General features: G+C 36.9%; 1 protein-coding gene across 1 annotated transcript in view; it reads right to left on the bottom strand.

Moving 5' to 3' along the window:
• VPS13B (vacuolar protein sorting 13 homolog B) overlaps positions 1–13,737 on the bottom strand; it is a 1,028,583-nt gene that overhangs the window by 339,816 nt on the left and 675,030 nt on the right. Inside the window, exons 32-33 of the mRNA XM_020969189.2 lie at positions 4,115–4,241; positions 1,459–1,602 (exon numbers count right to left, since the gene is read on the bottom strand). Coding sequence (XP_020824848.1) covers positions 1,459–1,602; positions 4,115–4,241 — 271 coding nt within the window. The remainder of the gene's footprint in view (positions 1–1,458; positions 1,603–4,114; positions 4,242–13,737) is intronic.

Here is a 13,737-nt window from a genome sequence, read left to right as displayed (position 1 = left end):
CACCTGGCTGCCCCCAGGAACTGCTTTATTTATGACTTCATATCACCATTTTCTAGCACATAATGGACATTTAATAACTGCTTTTAGAAAGAATGTGTGGTGTCCAAAAAAAGGGATAGAGGACTTCAAACGGGATGGGCATGTTGGGATAAAGCAATCACTTCAATTTCCAGGACTGCAGAGATAATAGACAAAGAGTCTATGACCTCTATAATCCCATCCACTCAGTCATTCATTCACTCACATCTCATTTTCAGGTAGCTGAAATGGGTAGGAGAATAATTAATTAAACAACTTTAAAATTTCATAGCTTCCCTAAAAACACTAGGAAACTATGAGTGAAATTTCCTTTTACATACACAAAAACACAAGTGGTAAAAAGAAAATAAGGTAGGTAAAATACTGTTTTCCTTGGAATACAATATGCTGAGCAGGGCCTATTGAAAATATAAGGGAGAAGATATTTAACCCCACTTATTTTTAATGTCAGATAATTGCCATTCTTCTCAAATGCCTAATGTATACTGAAAAAGTCAAAAGCATTTTGAAGCATACATGGTTCTATTGTTTCCTTATGTATTTTTTAAAGAGTACTGTACAAAATGAGACCATAGGTTAACAAAAATGATAGAGTTATGGAAGTCATTCTCAGCACAAACTTTTAAATCGGGTTCACTATGTTCAAACAAACCAAAAAAGACAAAAGAAGAAAAAATTGCTGAAACGAACAATGAAACAGCTAAGTACAGAATCCAGGGACAGTAACAGAATTTATGACACCTTGCCCAGGGTTGCAAAAAGCAACATCTTAAAATAGGTAGTTTTATTCAAATGTATCTTATAGGAGACTTTCTATGTGATTAATGAAGGAAGAGAGACAAGTAGTAAAGAATCCTCATCTAAAAAACAGTATTTAATAAGCAGCTTTCTCTTCTGTATGTGGACGTGCTCTGCAGTTACAGTGTAAGACTTCCACACAACACCGGCTCAAAATCAAAATTCTGGGCAGGCATTCAACTTTCATGATCATGTTCACTCTTTGCTGAGCATGGGAAACGAGTGCTTGCAAGTTATTTATTGAAGATATTCCCATAGTACTCTTCCTAGTTCATTTCCAAAAGAGGCCCTGTCCTTGTAAACTATTTGAGTAAGTGAAAGCTGTACCATGTTTCTTGCATTATATCTTAGAAGTTTCAGCGATGAAACAAAATCATATTTTTTTAAACAGGCTTTTTTTAAGGCCAGGCCACAGCAATTTTCCAAAGGTGAATTTTAAGCAATAGAACAACAGGCCAAACAATTTTCACAAATAAAAACCTCAATCCCAGAATGATTTATGAGTACATTTGAAAAGACATTGAATGCAGAATAACCATATAGCATTTATTTTAATTGCAGCTTCCCAAATGTCTGGCACAAATGATGATAGCACAACACAAATCAGGTAATAGCGGTTACCTCTGTGGTCTTGTTTGAAGGTTCCAGTCCAACCATATTTACTACTATTAACTGATGGAGGAGCTGAACTTGAGCCACACTTAGGAAGAAATCCAGACTTGTGGTTATATTCACTTCCAAGGAATGGCCACACACTAAAATCTCCTATGGGAAAAGAAGTCAAATACCAGATAAAATAGACATGGCAGATAACTTACATTGCAAGATAACAAGATTATCATTACTTCTTATCTGTCATTTATTAGCTTGATGAAAAGTCAACTGAGACTACAATTTATTTATCAAGTGGAGAAGGAGAAAGTCATCTACATTTACACATGATGGGAGGGAGAGGAAAGGAAGAAATTCCAGAACGCTGGCTAAAATGTAGATAATGTGTATTCAACTAATAAGAAATGATTTTCATATGCAAAGTCCCCTTCTGCTTTCTCATATTTAAAACTACTATTACTGGATTTTTCACCTTACTGCCCAGGAAACAGAATGGGATTCTGTAGCAAACTTTCCCTCAAAGGAAAGACTCCATATGACTTATAATGAAATACTGCATTGAAGCCAAAGATAGCTAGGCTAATTAATTTCATTTCTCCTTCAAACCACTAAGACCTTGGGCAATGCTAGGTGGTCCACTACTTAATCAGTACAGCACAACATAACTGAGCTTTTGACCATTCACTGCTGGAAAACAATGCTGAGATGGAAAACAGAGATAAACAACAATTCAGCTGCTCCCCCTTAATAAGCCCCAAATAGTGTTTCTCGTCATGAACTGGAAGTGATAATATTCAGTTGTCTGCAAGTACACAGCACACCTTTCTCATAAGTGTCTTCCAATCAATTATATTCAAGGATATAACGATGGGCCAAAGCACCAAGTAGAAAAGTCAGAGCAGTCCGTTTTGTTACAGTCCTCAAGAAGTGCATGAGTGAAATGATTATACTTTTGCTTCTACCTCCTCCTAGTAACTCTTTTACACTGATTCAAGAATTACCCAAAGTTCTCCCTTTTAGTAAGATCTTTCCTTTTGCTCCTCGGGCAAAGATGATGTTGTACCCAGGGATGGGGAACCTTTCATTAAAAAGATTTGTTCTGTAAAATTTGGATTCAGTCAAAAGGCTGCACTTAAGGATCTAGAAGGCTACATGTGGCCTCAAAGCCAGAGATTCCCCACCCTTGTCCCCCCTAAGATTTTCTGAGAGCCCTTTACCTTGATCTTTCCTTTACTCTGATCATATTCTCTCTTGTTTTGTATTTACTTAGATACATGTCATAACTTCCTATGGGATGGTAAGCTCTTTTAGGGACTGCATGACTTTTCATCTTAAAGTCCTCAGCACCTCACACACTGTCTTGCACATAGCAATCACTTAATGTATAAATACTTCAGTTAGAAGAGGGTTATGAGAGCATACAAATTTCAGTGCAATTGAACCCATGCAATTATAATTGTCTTTGCCAAGGCTTCCTCGATCCCCCTCCCCAAGTTTTTAGTGCTCATTCACTTTTCAAATATTCCCAGAGCTAGTCTGATTTCTCTCTGTACTCTCTTTGCTCTCTATCTTGTATTATTTTTGTACACATCATACTTTTTCAACACAATTTAAGTTTCTTTCAGATACAATTTAATTTTTATCATTTTATCTTCATCAACCAGGTTTAGCGTCTTCTGCATAGTAAGCCTTTAATGAATGATTACTGAATTGAATTATAAAATCAGATAAAAAGGAAACTCATACTAATAGTTTCAACGTACCACAGCCACTTTATAAGAGACTTAAATGACATACCATAGTAACTTTTTAAGAGACTCAGACCTACACTACAGCATTATTGCAACAGAAAAAAGTATGGCATAAGAAGTTGTTAGAGTCCTGCCTTGGTGAGTAAATAGCTAAGTCGTATTAAGAAACTGATCCTTCCTGTGCCTCAGTTTCCTCATCTATAAAAATGGGCATAATGTCTACCATTCCTCACAAAAGTATGCATAAGGACAAAATGAGATTATGTATTTGAAAATGCTTTGAAGAAAACACAGAGTTAACAGTTTTCATTGCTTGTGTAAAAATGTTTTATAAATAATGCTTTTCTATAAAATTTCTATAACAAATTTCACTCATTCTATGAATGATTAATCTGTGATGCAGTCAATAAACACTTGCAGTCTGATTAAATTCAACACACTTACTAAATATCTACTAGACTGTCATTTAACTAGGCATTGGAGATAGCTAAGACATAAATTAAAAAAGTCCCTACCCACAAAAAGTTTATGTACTCTACTGTGGGGGAAGCAACATGTACACTGATAAACAAGTATGTACAAAAAAAAAACCTAACCAATTTTCATGCAGATTGTGATTTTTGGCATGTTGTTATTTAGTAATTTTTCAGTCATGTCTGACTCTTCATGACCCTTTCTTTGGGTAGTTTTCTTGGAGAAAATACTGGAGTGGTTTGCCATTTCGTTTTCCAGGTCATTTTACAGATGAGGAAACTGGGGGAAACAGTTAAGTGACTTGCCTAGGTTCACACAGAGTAAGTGTCTAAGGCTAGATTTGAAATCACAAAGAGGAGCCTTCCTGACTCTAGACCCAGGGATCTATTCACTGTGCCACCTGGCTGTCTATGCTCATTGACCTAATATCATATACTAACCTCTGCATGCACATTTTCTGGGGAACTGATTTTGGTGAAAATGATTGCAGGTGCTCCAGTTATTCGGACAGTAAAATCAGTCAAAATTGGAGTTAAAATTGCTCTCCTTTCCTGATGTCGTTGTATGCTGAAAGAAAAGTAAATATAATTAATGTTCATATTACTTTTCCACAACTAATTTTCATTAAAGCTACACAAATAATTAACAGTACATATTTATATATCCACATATATCTATATATGTATATAGCCACTGTTGTAAAATCAATCCTTCATGACTGAAGTAATACAGGTATTATACACCCATTTTTTAGATAATTAAGGTTCATAGAATGACTCGCCAAGTCACACAGCTGATAAGTATGGGAGCCAGGATTTGAACTTGGGTTTTCTGAAGTGTTTCTGTAAGTCTTCTTCATCTTTATCATACTGTCCACAGGATAATCCAGTTAAATATACTGAATTCAACAAACACTTTATTTAAAAAAAAAAACCACACACCCCTACATAAAATCATGTGCTCGGCATTAGAGGAGACATAAAGTTCAAAATTAAGACACAGTAAGGGGCAGTGGGTGGAGTCAAGACGGTGGAGCAGAGACACACTAAGCTGAGCTATCCCAAATAACTCTAAAATAATGCCTCAAATTTAATTCTGGAGCGGCAAAAGCAACAAAAGGTTGGCTGAAACAATGTTCTAGCCCAAGCCAACTTAGGAAGTTGGCAAGAACGGTCTGTCTCAGCCAGGGGTGGTCAAGGCTGGAGCACAATGCAGACCGCGTAGGCACAGACCACACTGCAGGCCCAGTTGTGAGCCTTAGAGGTAGCTACCTTGGCAGCAGTGGTTTGGGAGCTCTCAGACCATGGGCAGTGGGAGAGTGAGATAAATGGCTGGAAGGAGATTACAGGGGACCCTTTGCTAGCTCCAGGCTCAGGACCCTACTGCACTGTCCATACACAACTCTAGGCCATAGTGCCAAGGTCACAAGGAATGACAGTGCTTGCAGCTGCAGGAAAGCAGGGATTGTGGTTGTGGCTCCAGGTTGAATAGGAACGCTTGATGTCACTCATGGGGGAGTAGGGACCCTGATCTCAATTCCAAGACAGAGGGGAGCACTGGCAGTTGTGGCTGCCAGAGAATGGGGGACCTGGTCATAGTCCCAGGGCCAGAAAGAATGCTAGCACTGGTGGCTACAGAGGAACATGGTTTCTTCTCAGGTCAAGACCAGAGCACAGGCCAGGAAAGCAATGGCCACACCTCTCCTTAGATCGTATCAACTTGGAAGCACTGAGCCTACAGAGCTACAGAACTAGCTCTGAAAACAGCAGTAAGCAAGACCAGAAGCTTTGTACAGTGCCCTCTCCATTCCAGAAACACAGTCCAACTTTATCATAAAGTTAAAAATCAAGAAATAATCTAGAAAAATGAGCAAACAACAAAAACAGAAACTGACCACAGAAAGTTACAATGGTGATAAGGAAAGATCAAGATACTCTGAAGAAGACAATGAAGCCAAACAGCTACACATAAATTCTCAAAGAAAAATGTGAATTGGTCACATGCCAAAAAAAAAAAGAAAGAAAAAAAAAAGAAAAGAAAAGAATTCCTGGAAGAGCTCAAAAAGGATTTTAAAAATCAAATAAGAGAGGTAGAGAAAAAATTTGGAAAGGAAATGAGAGTGATACAAGAAAATTATGAAAAGAAAGTCAACAGCTTGGTAAAGGAAGCATAAAATAATACTGAAGAAAATAACACCTTAAAAACCCAAACTGGCCAAATGGTAAAAGAGGCACAAAAATCCACTGAAGAGAACTCCGTAAAAAGCAGAATTGGCCAAATGGAAAAAGAGGTACAAAGGCTCACTGAAATAATTCCTTAAAAATTAGAATTGGGCAAGTGCAAGCTAATGACTCCATGAAACAATAAAATCAAATCAAAAGAATGAAAAAAAAATAGAAGAAAATGTGAAGTATCTCACTGAAAAAACAGCTGACCTGGAAAACAGATCTAGAAGAGACAATTTAAGAATCACTGGACTGCCTGGAAGTCACGGTCAATAAAAGAGTCTTGTCATTATATTTCAAGAAATTATCAAGAAAAAATACTGATATACTAGAACCAGAGGCTAAAATAGAAACCGAAGAAATCTATTGATCATTCCTTAAAAGAGATGCCAAAATGAAAACTCTTAGGCATGTTACAGACAAATTGCAGAGCTCTCAGGTCAAGAAGAAAAATATCACAAGCAGCTAGAAAGAAGTAACTGAAGTACCATGGAACCATGGTCAGGATAATATAAGATTTAGCAGCTGCTACCATTAAAGGACTGGAGGGATTAGATGTTCTGTAGGCAGAATATCTAACATGCTCAAAACAAACCTTGTTATTTTTCCTTCCAGACCTCCCTTTTTCTGCTGAGCGCATCACCATTCTTCTAGTCATCCCTAACTACAGTATCATCTTCATTTCCATGCTCAAACCACATATCCAGTCATCATTTCTACCTAGATATCTCATTATTTCTACCTTCACATCTCCCATGTGTATGTATATATCCCCTTTCATCTACTCACAAACCAGTATTCTGGTTCATGTCCTAATCATTTCTTGCCTGACTATTGCAATAGCTTTCTAATTGGTAACCCTGCCTTAAATCTCTCCCAATTCAGCCTTCACTTATGTAAAAACCTGATTTTCCTCAACATAAATCTGATCTTGTCACCCTTCTACTCAATATATACTCCAATGGCTCTCTATTACCTACAAATATGAAGTTTTCCATTTGGGCATTTAAAGGTCTTCACCATCTGGTCCCTTCCTACCTTCCAGTCTCCTGAGACTTTTCTCCCCTCTGTACAGTCTATGATCCAGCTACATTTCCCTACCTGATGTTCCTTGCAGATGACACTTCATCTTCCTTCTTGTGTGTTTACATTGGCTGTCCTCATGCCTGGAATATTCTTCCTCCTTGTCCTCAACTATTAGTATCCCTGTCTTCCTTCAACACTCAAATTAAATGCAATCTTCTGTAGGAGGCTTTCTTGGTTCCCTCAGCTCCTAGAGTCTTCTTTTCCAAGACTATCTTGCACTTACACTGTATATGTCTGGCACATGTCTATTCACATAGTATCTCCCTTGTTAGAATGTAAGCTCCTTGCTGGTAGGGGCCGTTTTCACCTTTTTCTGTAACCCCAGTGCTTAGCACAGTATCTGTCACATGGTAAGAATTTAATACAACATTTGTTGACTGACTTACTGTCTAAATAGGTCCTACGTTTATAGGGGACTTTCATTCTTACTTGTGATGATTATCTCATATATCATTATTGCAGGGTAACTGAAATGCTGACTGATGGATATGTGCCATGGACATACTGCATTGAAATAGTAGCAAGGAATTTGACAAAAATCTCTTGTGATATTTCAATGAAAAGATAGATAGGTGGTGATCAGATGACTGTGCAGTTGGGGATGATTCAAATTGGCTGAATAACTGGACTCAAATCGTATATCTTAAAAGATTAACGTTAATCTCAAAAGGAGTGCTACAAGGCTCTATCCATGGTGATGTTCTGTTCAGCATATTGATTAATTACTTGGTTGAGCCTGGCAAGCTTATCAAATTTGTGGATGACATAAAGCTAGCTGAAAGGGATAGTTAATACACTGAATGACAGAATCAGGTTCCAAAAAGTCTGTGATCGTCGAGAAAAGCCAGATTGAATATTTTTATTTGCTGTACTTCTGTGTCCCAAGATCAACTACGGAAGTGATTAATATTTTTAAATGTATGTCTAAAAAGAATAATGTGTGATTAAGAGTGTCTTTCACATTTCACACACATATAAATTCTTCTTTGTAGTGTGTCTATCACTCTTCCAAATCCAGAATTTTGATGTTTTGTAATTCAGAAAATTAAAAATATATTTTATGTATTTCAGAACTATTTGACTCTAAATTATAATGCATTTTGTGGTCTTGCCTTTGCTCTCCTATAGTTTCAGGAGTTGTATATGCTTGCAAATAAGTATTAAAATTACAGTAGTCCACTTGCTAGTAAAATTTAAAAAATATATATATAGCTATTAGGCTAGCACAATTATTCCACTTTCTGGGCACACATTACATTTGCTCTACATGCAAATGAACAAAGATTAGTTTAAAAATAACAATAAAAATAATAACAATAAAAATAATAACAATAACTATCATTTATCTAATGTTTTATTTGATTCTCACAACAGCCTTATGAAGTGGGTCTTATTATTATCCCCATTTTATGGATGAGGAAACAGAAGCTGAGAAAGGTTAACTGCCTTGCCCAGGTTCAGAAAGCTAGTGTCTGAGGCAGCTTAATAAATATTATTAAATAATTAGTCTCTCCATGAGAAGCTCATTATGAATGACCTGGAAATGATTTAATGAATTTTAAGCCAGAAAAGTTTGTGAATACAATTTAATAAGACATAGAGTTTGCAATCTCAATTAGCGGCAGGGGTGTCCATACCAATGAATTTCTGGCTCCTTTAAGTAACTGTTTGATGTTGAGATATACTGATCATAGGCTTGAGAATATTCAAAGGAAATAAATGAGAACTGTATGTATTGTTGGTGAGAACAGACCCAAACTCTATAATAGTTTTAGAAAGAAATTTATTAGGTCACTTAGTAAGAGAGGGAGTGGGAAAGGAGGTGAGGCTCCCTCTTGTCCAGGCTCTGGAAGGTTTACATTATACAGTATTTAGACAAGAGTGGCCCCCACACTTACCCACACATACAGTTAAGCAATTTTGCCAAGAGGGCAACTTGAAAGTAAGGTTGATTGAGATGAATATGAATAACTGTAAATATTCCATAAAATTTGAGTGAAACCAAAACACTAGGGAATCCAAAACACAGTTTTGGGTAGACCCAAAACAAGAATGTTTTGGGTGGATCCAGGACCTGAGGGAACCCAAAATACCTTATAGCCATCTCCAGTATTTCTGGAGAGGTCAAGGACATTCTGGGTGTGGACAACTTTTAATCACATAAGGTTGAGTTTAAGCAGTATAATAATTTTTCTGAACAACATAATAAATCATTTTTCCTAAATATGCTTTTAAATACTGACTTTTAATGTTATTTTTTTATGACTAGGGTAATAAAAATACATGAATTATATCCAATTTTTTACAAATTAAATATATCATTTTGGTTCAATAGTTAATATTTATAGCTTGCAAAGCACTTTGCATATATTATCTCATTTGATCCTCACAGACACCCTGTGAAGCAGGACCTATTATTATGATTATTTTACAGATGAGAAAATGGAACCTCAAAGAAGTTAAGTGATCTGCCCAGGATTACACAATTATAAGTAGCTGGGTCAGTATCTGAACTTGGATCTTCCTGACTCTAAGTGAAGCACTCCAACTGATGAGGATGGGATCTAGACCCCAAAAAGGAAAAATCCTGGACTTTCCCACATGGCCAAATCTCTGGAGTTCTCCTGAGGCTATAATCTCATCAACCGGCCTTTCATTGTGGCTACACACAATCTCCCAATTCTCTGTTACCCTTAACCTAGCCTATACCTCCACTGTCTTACCTCCTAATGGCCCCTGGCCACTTCCCACTCTTAATCCTAGCTGGGCTCCATTCCCCCTTGGCCACAGGGTCCAGGTCCCTGGCATTCTATGTACCTCACCATCCCCAGCAGACTACTTGGCCACTCTTAGATCCCTCTCACAGTCTTTCTGTATATAAGGTCAATCTTGTCTCCATTAAAGTGCTCAGATTCTTAAAATTGAGCCACTGCTCGGATTTTTACCATCTAGCCAATAGCTCACAGGTGCTCAGATTCCTTAAGAGTCTGGCCAATAAGGCGTATCTTTAAGAAACCTTGTCTTTGGCTGAAAGAAGGTTTGGGTCAAATTCTTAGGGGCAGGACCCACGTGTTGTGATTTTGGAGTTCCGGCACCCTTAAACCTCTAGACCCCATCACAACCACTGTACTGCCACCAAGCTGCTGACTTTAGTCCTAACTCTTGTAATGCACTGTGCCTTGGGGCTGAGGATACAAAGACAAAACAGTCCTTTCACTTTAGGACTTTACAGATTGCTGGCGCCAATCATATATACACAGATAAGTAAAAACAAATCAATGCAAAGTAATTTCAAGAACTGGTTTTGGAGGCCAGAGGAATTTGGAAAGCTCTCATGTAGGAGGTGGTACTCAGTCTTTGCTTTGAAGAAAGCTTGGGATTTGTGCCTTCCAGATAGGGGGAACCTTTTACGCAAAGGCCAAGAGAGACAGGGTGCCGTGTATGTAGAACACTGATGTGGCCAGTTTGACTGGAAGACAATGTAAGAAGGGGAGTAATATCAATCAAGAATGTGAGGCTGTCTTCAAAGGCCAGGCTGGCTATCTTGTTTATCCTGCACGTAACAGGAAACCGCTTCAGATTTTTAATACTAAGACAATGTGTTTACATCTGTATTTTAGGAATATCAATTTGGCAGCTGTGTGGAAAGTGAATCAGGGAAGGAAGAGACTGAAGGCAGTGAAGAAGTGTTCGTATGTAAAAGTTTTAGAAAGGAACATTATACGACCATGTATCTCTAAGGTATAAAGGATTTCACAGAAATAATGAGACAGAAAACATAAAATGGATACCAGAGACATAAAATGTAAGCTTCCTGAGGGCAGGCAGTTTTATTTTTATCTTTGTATCCTCAGACAACAGCATAGTGTCTGGGACACAGTAGGCACTTAATAAATATTTATTGATTACCGACTGATGTTGAAAGTACTGCCAAATTTTATGATTACAGATACTCTATATAGGATCATGAGAATCATGTAGATGTTTCAATATCCACATGCTAATGATGAAGTGATGGGACCTGGACCCCTACAAGGAAAAGACCATAACTCTGAAAGAAACCCAGTCCCTGAATTCTCCCATGCATTTCAGCAGCCCAGATCACTGGCACTTCTGCCCAAGGCAAATGGCCCACCCCAGCCCACCTAGATCACCTAATTAGTTTACTTGACATCCTTTCATGGTGTTCTTGGCCCACCTCAGACTACCTGCACATACTGACCAATCCTTAATCTCATCTAGATGATCTAATTAGCCTACTTGCTAGTCCTTCCACTGTAGCTCCTGGCCCACTCCAGATTACTTACCACTCCTTAATCCCATCCAGTTCCTTTCACTTTCCCTTTTGTATATAAGTATCAGTCTGAAGACTCAGGTTCACTAGGAACCTCACCTGCTACTATTGGTGTTACAATAAACCTTGCCATTTGATTGGAAGATGGTTTGAGTGCCTGAATTCGTTCCAGGTAGACGCTGCCCTGTACCTGACATTCTGGGGTTCCCAGCAACCCCAAACTGCATCATTACCACATCTATTAAAATTAATAAAATATTTTGTATTAATAATGTCATATCCATAAATGGTACAATACAAAAAATGGAAAATGAAACTGGAGTATCCTAACAAATTAGTCCTTATACTGAAATTGTCTTTTTAAAGGAAAGGATTAATTTTCCAGAGATAATTAAAAGTTTATCCATGGGAATGCTGATATTATGCCAATAAAAAAAATTGAGTTCTTGCCAAATATGATGGATGAGAAAGACGTGTTTTTTCAGGAAGAAAGTTTTTTTTACATGATTCCAAGGCTACCAAACATATTCTTTCTCAATGAGTCTTACCTGAAAAAGTAATTATGCACATTAATTTGTTTTTTTAATATAATTTGTATTGATACATAGAATTTACTAGAACCTTAGAGGGAGTTAACAGTGACAATGTTTTAGACTATCTATAAATTTTAAGTTAGCTGCTGGCATTCTTCATGTGAAATTATTAACTAATGAATAACGAGTACACATGCTACTGTAGGACTTGAATCATATAAATTTTAAAATTGTCTTAACATGGACAAAAACAAACCAAAAGACAAAAACAAGTTGTAGCTAAGTGAAAGGATAGCTTTAAAGTTCTCCTTAGGCAAATAAAAGAATTAACAGAATGATACTATGAAGTGTGACTTTTTGTAGTCCACAAGTCTTTGGCTTCTATTATTCCTTTTTCCTATACCATGTTTGCACCATCCTCAACTTTTCCCACCTTTACTTTGAAGCTAACAGTATATGCAGATTTAATTTAGAGAGTCTTGTTGACTTCTCCATAGAATTTCTCTACCTCTTCATCTTCTTCAAAAAATATTAGAACATAACTTGCAAGTATTTTCATGGTGATCTTTTTGCAAACATTTATAATTATCCCTTCAATAAAAGATTAAATATCCCATGAAATTATTTCTTGTAGCCTGTTTATGTATAATAGAAACAAAAGTAGTATAAGGAAATTCCCAGATATAGTTGAAGATGATGAGTGTCTACTGTTTTATAAAGTCTACAATAGCCTGTCACAGGAACTATACAATTCTTTTTGCATAATACCTAGGGCTGGCCCAGGTGCAAAGAAGCATTCAATAAATGTTTTTTGATGATGATGAAAGACTGAGAGGTACTTAACATTTGTCTCAAATAATAACGAAATAATTATGCATGCTAACAGAAGCTATTCTGCTATGCCATGGGTGGAGCTGACCACAAACAGGGAAAAAAAGAACATGTTCACTTTTATATTACTACATCTCTCCTCCTGCTACTAAGTACAATGGTACAGGTGTACACCACATGAGCTCATGAAAATGCATGACTATGAAGGGTGTGATCATCTTTCGGTATCCGTAGTATATTCACTCTAAGATTCACTGGCCATCTGTTATATATTTAGGCATAGCTCTTAAACATTAAAATAGTTAAAGAACTACATTTAAGAAACCATATGGTAAAAAAGGCCAGTAGTATAAATAAAGGTAACAGCGCATGATGCATGGCCACCAAAAAGAAAGAACCAGAAATTCTTTTTGGTGCGAGAGATGAATAAATTATTATTCACAAACACATTTATTCCAAATAGCTATTTGTAGACCTGTCAATTACTTGTTATGTTATATCCCTATCTATAATTACTGATTAATAAGACTGTAGAATTAAATAAGCAAAGATTAATTGAGGTACCAGGGGGAAGGGGAAATGAATATTTGATGCTTAGTCAGAGGACCTATTTTCCAGTCCAAGCTTTGCTACTTATCCTACTTGTGTGATCTTGGACATATCCACTAGGTGGCTGGACTAGATGAACTTTAATGTATCTTCTAGCTCTAAATCTATAATCCTCTGACCTATGATATACTTTTAAATTCTGACACTGATCTGTTTTAAGACATATAAATTCTTTTAAAAATCAAGTCATGTCTTTGGGGCTTAAACCCAGATAACCTGACTACTCTTTAATATGATACTCCTAAAGAAGAGTGACTAAATCTAAGGAGAGAAAACAAGGATAAAAGGAAAAAAACCAAAGTGAAGTCAGGATATAATAGGTGGTCAGAGAATCAACCAAAGAAAGCCAAAACTATATTAATTCCTAGAAAACAGGGTAATAGTTAAGAGTCTCCAATGTACTTAAGGAAAACAGAATTTTCCTTTCATATGGGGCCTCCCAAAGAACTGACCTTGAACACAGAATTAATTTATAAACACATCTA

Source organism: Phascolarctos cinereus, unplaced genomic scaffold (genome assembly GCF_003287225.1).
Source record: "Phascolarctos cinereus isolate Bilbo 61053 unplaced genomic scaffold, phaCin_HiC Scaffold_4;HRSCAF=312, whole genome shotgun sequence".
Classification (NCBI taxonomy): domain Eukaryota; kingdom Metazoa; phylum Chordata; class Mammalia; order Diprotodontia; family Phascolarctidae; genus Phascolarctos; species Phascolarctos cinereus.
This window is presented reverse-complemented; position numbering and strand designations above follow the sequence as displayed.